The 7,500-nt window shown below is 47.1% G+C and overlaps 1 protein-coding gene across 1 annotated transcript in view; it reads left to right on the top strand.

Annotated features, from left to right (window-relative positions):
• Positions 1–7,500, top strand: part of LOC138194876 (FRAS1-related extracellular matrix protein 1-like) — a 51,516-nt gene that overhangs the window by 28,935 nt on the left and 15,081 nt on the right. Inside the window, 14 exon segments of the mRNA XM_069143896.1 lie at positions 241–585; positions 668–810; positions 1,052–1,248; positions 1,336–1,426; positions 1,657–1,824; positions 1,998–2,206; positions 2,274–2,367; positions 2,519–2,587; positions 2,589–2,772; positions 2,883–3,077; positions 4,752–4,940; positions 5,377–5,573; positions 5,645–5,707; positions 5,709–5,871. Coding sequence (XP_068999997.1) covers positions 241–585; positions 668–810; positions 1,052–1,248; positions 1,336–1,426; positions 1,657–1,824; positions 1,998–2,206; positions 2,274–2,367; positions 2,519–2,587; positions 2,589–2,772; positions 2,883–3,077; positions 4,752–4,940; positions 5,377–5,573; positions 5,645–5,707; positions 5,709–5,871 — 2,307 coding nt within the window.

Raw genomic sequence — 7,500 nt, 5'->3', positions numbered from 1 at the left:
AATCAGAACACGGTTCAATCAGAACACGGTCCGCAGAACACAGTCCAATCAGAACACGTATCCGATCAGAACACGGGAAACATGCTGATGATAATAATGCGTCATCAGTTGGTGTTTTGAGGTTCTGGTTCTGGTCGGATGAGTACATCTGAATACACCTGCTGTGGTTGATTGACACCTGTCAGCCGTCACACTTAAGGTCTGAGGTGAAGTCGGGCGGCCATGTTTGTTTGTGTGCAGGCGGGAAGGCGTTCATGTTCGGTGTGCGTGACCTGAGGGAGGGCGTGGTCGTCTACCATCACTCCGACAGCGACTCCACCCGCGACCACGTCGTCTTCCGCATCAGCGACGGGCGCCACAGCGTCCGCCACAAGTTCCCCATCAACATCCTGCCGAAGGACGACTCGCCGCCCTTCCTCATCAACAACGTGGTGGTGGAGGTGACGGAGGGCGGCGCCGTGCGGATCGAGGAGTACGTGCTGCTGGCCTCCGACCTGGACTCCAGCGACGACTACATCCTCTACCGGATGGTCTCCGCCCCCCGGGCTGGTCAGCTGATCAGGAAGAGCTCCGCCCAGGACACAGGTGAGGGAGGGGCGTCCGTCGATTGGTTAAAACTCAATCGGAGGTTCTGATTGGTCCTCAAACGTCCCTCCGCTTCACCCAGGTGTGCCGGTGGACAGTTTCCTGCAGAGAGAGCTGATCCAGGGTGAGATCTACTACCAGCACGCCGGGGACGAGACGTTCGAGGACTCCTGGGACATCACGCTGTCGGACAGCCACCAGCCGCCAAACCTCTCCCAGACCTACGCGAGTTGTCCTCCGTCGGCCCGTAGAGACTCTGTCCCATGTCCTCTGACTTCTGTCCTCTGACCCCCATCCTCTGACCTCCGACCTCCGTCCTCTGTCCTCCGACCTCTGTCCCCCATCCTCCATCCTTTGACCTCCGTCCTCCGACCTCCGTCCTCCGACCCCTGTCCTCCAACCTCCGTCCCCCGTCCTCTAACCTCCGTCCTCTGACCTCTGTCCCATGTCCTCTGTCCTCCTGCAGACGGTGGTGGTCCACGTGTTCCCGGTGAAGGACCAGCTGCCGGTGGAGGCGTCCAGCTCCGTCCGCTCTCTGACGGTGAAAGAGACGGAGGTGGTCTACATCACCCAGAATCACCTCCACTTCACAGACAGAGAGCGTCCCGACACCGACCTCACCTACGTCATCACGCAGCCCTGCTCCAGCCCACTGCATGCTGGGTAAGGAACGGAACGGGGTTAGTTTAGCATAAAGACAGAGTTGAGTCCTCTGCTGTGATGTCGTCGTGTCTTTATTCTACCTTCCAGACGGATGGACGCAGGACGTCTGTTCTACACCGACAGCAGCAACACCATGAAGAAGGACCACATGGTGCCGGTGTTGAAGTCCTTCACTCAGGTGCGCGGCCCACAGAAACACCTGTATGACCCTGTTGAGGGCGGGGCTTAACTTTTACCTTCAACTCCTTTCTGCATACCTGCTAGCATGTTCAGGGTGGTTGCTGGGTGGTTGCTAAGCAGTTGCTAGGCTGTTTATGGTTGTTGCTGGGTGGTTGCTAGGTGATATCGAGGTAATGTAGAGTACTTTAGGATCAATAAATGTTCCCCTCCCGCCCCCTGTTCTCCCAGCATGCAGTGCACCACAGGAAAGTGGCCTTCATGCCTCCCGTGGAGGACATCGGCCCCGAGCCGCTGTTCGTCCAGTTCGTGTTCTCCGTCAGCGACCACCACGGCGGCACCGTCTCCGGCCTCGTCTTCAACATCACCATCACCCCCGTGGACGACCAGGCACCAGAGGTCAGGGGTCGCGATGACGAGGAACTTTAAGTTGATGAATGTTGTTGGAGGTTTGGTGGTCGGAGTCTGTCCTCTCAGGTCCACGTTTACCTCTGAATGTTTCACATCAAGACCCAGACTGTGGTTCTGGTCCTGGTTCTGGTCCTGGTTCTAGTGTGCTCTGTGGTTCTCAGGCCTTCACCAACCTGCTGCGCGTGGAGGAGGGCGGCGGGGCCTTCATGACGGAGGAGCACCTCCTGGTCCGGGATCAGGACAGCCAGGAGGAGGCGTTGCGGGTGGAGGTTCAGAGGACGGCCCGTCACGGTCGGCTGGAGCTGCAAGGTCGGGTTCTGCTGCAGAGGGACCAGTTCAGCCTGCAGGACCTGAGGGAACGGCGACTCAGGTGAGACTGGGCCTGGTGTGTTTGAAGGAGGCGGGGCCAGAGAGACTGACCTGTCTCAGTGTTGCAGGTACATCCACGACGACACCGAGACCACCGAGGACGACGTCGGTCTGACGGTGACGGACGGTCTGAACTCAGCGGACGTCGTCCTGCAGGTCCAGGTGAGTTATCGGCCTCGTTTGAGATGAGCTGCACCTGGAGGCGGAGTCAGAGGGGGGTGGAGTCGGAAGGGCGGAGTCAGAACGGTGCATGTCTGTCAGGTGACTGATCTGCTGTCGATTCAGAAGATGAATGATTCTCATTGGTCCTTAGGTCCTGCCGATGAACGACGAGCCTCCCCAGCTGGGAGGGGGTCTGCGGGGGGAGCTGAGCTGCGAGGAGGGGGGGGCGTGTCCAGGTGACGGTGGACTACCTGTCGGCCACAGACCGCGACAGCGACGACTCCAGACTGACCTACATGTTGGCCCGGCGGCCCGGCCGGGGGGAGCTGCAGAGGGACGGACTCCCCGTGGACAAGTTCTCCCAGCAGGACCTGCTGCGGGGACACGTCTCCTACGTCCACACAGGTGAGGACGCCACGCCGCCTTCGGGGCCCGTAGGAAAAACGTGTTGTGAGGTAACGACCGACTGAACGCACTGCGCAGCTCTCAGGCTCCGCCTCCCATCCTGCGTGCAGGAGGAGAGATCGGACACCAGCCCGTGTTCGACACCGTCACCCTCATCATCTCTGACGGAGAGGCCGGAGGGACGGACGGCTGCTGCCACGGAGACGCCCCGCCCCCACCCGTCCCCCTACACGGCACACTTCCTGTTTACGACCTCAACATCACGGTGCTTCCTGTGAACAACAAAGTGCCCGTCATCACTCTGGGTAAGATCTGACACACAAAACAGAATGAGACACACACACACACACACACACAAACACACTCTCACACACACACATATCACACACACACATACACACACACACACATACACACACACACACACACACACACGCACACGCACATCACACACACACACACACACACACACACACACACACACATCGCACACACACACACACGCACACGCACATCACACACACACACACACACACACATCACACACACACACACACACACACACACACATCGCACACACACATCACACACACACACACACACACATCGCACACACACACACACGCACACACACATCACACACACACACACACACACACACACATCACACACACACACACACACACACACACATCGCACACACACACACACGCACACGCACATCACACACACACACACACACACACACACACATCACACACACACACACACACACACACACACATCGCACACACACATCACACACACACACACACACATCGCACACACACACACACGCACACACACATCACACATACACACACACACACACACACACACACACACATCACACACACACACACACACACACACACACATCGCACACACACATCACACACACACACACACACACACACACATCACACACACACACACACACACACACATCGCACACACACATCACACACACACACACACACATCGCACACACACACACACGCACACACACATCACACACACACACACACACACACACACACACACACACATCACACACACACACACACACACACACACATCGCACACACACATCACACACACACACACACACACACAGAGACACACACACACAGCCTTGGTTTTCAGGTCCACTGCACTGTCAATCAACCCTGTGTCCCGTGTGTGTGTTTGTGTGTGTATTACTTGTGTTGTGGGGACCATCCAGTCCTGTAACATGAATTCCTCCAGACACCAGGGGGCGGTGTATTAATTAGCGGTGAATAAAGACACAGACGGAGACAAACTCCAGATTCACCTCGTTGTTGTTTTAGGGGGACGTTGGTTTATCAGACAGATCCAGGACTGTCCCTCATTACTGTCCTTCATTACTGTCCCACATTACTGTCCCACATTACTGTCCTTCATTACTGTCCCACATTACTGTCCCTCATTACTGTCCTTCATTATTGTCCCACATTACTGTCCCTCATTACTGTCCTTCATTACTGTCCCACATTACTGTCCCACATTACTGTCCTTCATTACTGTCCCACATTACTGTCCCTCATTACTGTCCTTCATTATTGTCCCACATTACTGTCCCACATTACTATCCTTCATTACTGTCCCACATTACTGTCCCACATTACTATCCCTTATTACTGTTCCTCATTACTGTTCCTCATTACTGTCTCTCATTACTGTCCCACAATAATGTCCCTTATTAATGTCCCTCATTATTGTCCCACATTACTGTCCCTCATTACTGTCCTTACACGTCCTCACAGACGTCCCCACAGACATCTTGTGGCCTGTGGGCTATGTCTTCTGGAAGCCGATGGGCGGGGTCTTCTGGAGGTCTGTGGGCGGGGTCTTCTGGCAAATAGAACTAAACGTTGTACCTGTTCAGTTGATGAGGTTCCTGTGTGGTCCTGGTCCAGGTGAGTCCATGCTGGTGGTGGCTGAAGGCTCCTCCTCCTGTCTGTGTGGGGGGGTCCTGGGAGCCTCAGACCCCGACAGCCCCCCCGATCAGCTGACATTTCACCTGGAGACTCCTCCTCTTCACGGCTTCCTGGAGAACACGCTGCCGACACCGGGCTCCGAGAAGAGCAACGCAGGAGTTCGAGTCGGTGAGAGTGTGTGTGTGTGTGTGTGTGTGTGTGTGTGTGTGTGTGTGTGTGTGTGTGTGTGTGTGTTTGTATGTGTGTGTGTTTGTGTGTGTGTGTGTGTGTGTGTGTGTGTGTGTGTGTGTGTGTGTGTGTGTGTGAGTGTGTGTGTGTGAGTGTGTGTGTGTTTGTATGTGTGTGTGTGTGTGTGTGTGTGTGTGTGTGTGTGTGTGTTTGTATGTGTGTGTGTTTGTGTGTGTGTGTGTGTGTGTGTGTGTGAGTGTGTGTGTGTGTGTGTGTGTGTGTGTGTGTGTGTGTGTGTTTGTATGTGTGTGTGTTTGTGTGTGTGTGTGTGTGTGTGAGTGTGTGTGTGTGTGTGTGTGTGTGTGTGTGTGTGTTTGTATGTGTGTGTGTGTGTGTGAGTGTCATACACCTGACCCTGGAGTTTGTCTTTTCCCAGAATCCTTCAGTCTCGTCCACCTGACTTCGGGCTTCATCAACTACGTCCAGTCGGAGCACAAAGGGGCGGAGCCAACCGTCGACCAGCTGACCATCAGCGTGAGTGACGGGCTGCACCACTCCACCTCGGTCCCCTTCTACATCATCATCAGTCCGACCAATGACGAGACGCCGTCCCTGCTGCTCTCCAACTTCACCGTACGTACCCTGAGGAGTGATGTCATGCCACCAGGTAGCCTGAAGTAACGCATCTGTACCTCCTGCTGCAGGTGAAGGAGGGCGGGATCAGGGAGCTGACGCCGTCCCTCCTGGACGCCTTCGACCTGGACGCCCCCCCCCGACCTGCTCACCTTCACGGTGCAGCAGCCGCCTGCCCACGGACACCTCATCAACGGCATCTACGGCACGGAGACCAGCCGGTACCGGGAGATGGGACCGGACCTCCTGCTGAGGAGCCTCCCCGTCTCCTCCTTCACCCTGCAGGAGATCCGGCAAGGTGAGACGCAGACAGGAGGACAGACAGGAACACAGGCAGACAGACAGACAGACAGACAGAATCTGAGTCCAACAGACATGTCAGCCTTTAAAAAACATCAAAATTCAGCAGGAAGTTGAACTTTTCTTTGTTCTGATGTATTTGACTGTAAACCAGATAAATATAAATATAAAGATAAATATAAAGATAAATATAAAGATAAACATAAAGATAAATATAAATATAAAGACAAATATAAAGATAAATATAAAGATAAATATAAAGATAAATATAAAGATAAAGATAAAGATAAATATAAAGATAAATATAAATATAAAGATAAATATAAAGATAAATATAAAGATAAACATAAAGATAAATATAAATATAAAGACAAATATAAAGATAAATATAAAGATAAACATAAAGATAAATATAAATATAAAGACAAATATAAAGATAAATATAAAGATAAAGATAAATATAAAGATAAAGATAAATATAAAGATAAATATAAAGATAAATATAAAGATAAAAAATAAAGATAAATATAAAGATCAATATAAAGATAAATATAAAGACAAATATAAAGATAAATATAAATATAAAGACATATAAAGATTAATATAAAGATAAATATAAAGACAAATATAAAGATAAATATAAAGATAAATATAAATATAAAGACATATAAATATAAAGATAAATATAAAGATAAATATAAAGACAAATATAAAGATAAATATAAAGATAAATATAAATATAAAGACATATAAATATAAAGATTAATATAAAGATAAATATAAAGACAAATATAAAGATAAATATAAATATAAAGACAAATATAAGGATCAATATAAACATTAAGATTAATATAAAGATAAATATAAAGATTAATATAAATATAAAGACAAATATAAAGATAAAGATAAATATAAAGATAAATATAAATATATATAAAGATAAATATAAAGATAAATATAAAGATAAAGATAAATATAAATATAAAGATAAATATAAAGACAAATATAAAGATAAATATAAATATAAAGACATATAAATATAAAGATAAATATAAAGATAAATATAAAGACAAATATAAAGATAAATATAAAGATAAATATAAAGATAAAGATAAATATAAATATAAAGATAAATATAAAGACAAATATAAAGATAAATATAAATATAAAGACATATAAATATAAAGATAAATATAAAGATAAATATAAAGACAAATATAAAGATAAATATAAAGATTAATATAAAGATAAATATAAAGACAAATATAAAGATAAATATAAATATAAATATAAAGACATATAAATATAAAGATTAATATAAAGATAAATATAAAGACAAATATAAAGATAAATATAAATATAAAGACAAATATAAGGATCAATATAAACATTAAGATTAATATAAAGATAAATATAAAGATTAATATAAATATAAAGACAAATATAAAGATAAAGATAAATATAAAGATAAATATAAATATATATAAAGATAAATATAAAGATAAATATGATCCTCAAACTCTGATGAAAGAAGTGTTTTAAAGAAATAATCTGCAGGAGATTTATAAATGTCTGCTGAATGATGTCATGTGATGCTGATTGATCCTCTTCCTCCTCCTCCTCCTCC

The sequence above is a fragment of the Embiotoca jacksoni genome, unplaced genomic scaffold, assembly GCF_022577435.1.
Source record: "Embiotoca jacksoni isolate LCO1_2020_lvr unplaced genomic scaffold, fEmbJac1.0.p SCAF_116, whole genome shotgun sequence".
In the NCBI taxonomy this organism is placed as follows: domain Eukaryota; kingdom Metazoa; phylum Chordata; class Actinopteri; family Embiotocidae; genus Embiotoca; species Embiotoca jacksoni.
The sequence above is the reverse complement of the archived record's forward strand: the minus strand, read 5'-3'. Positions and strand labels throughout refer to the sequence as shown.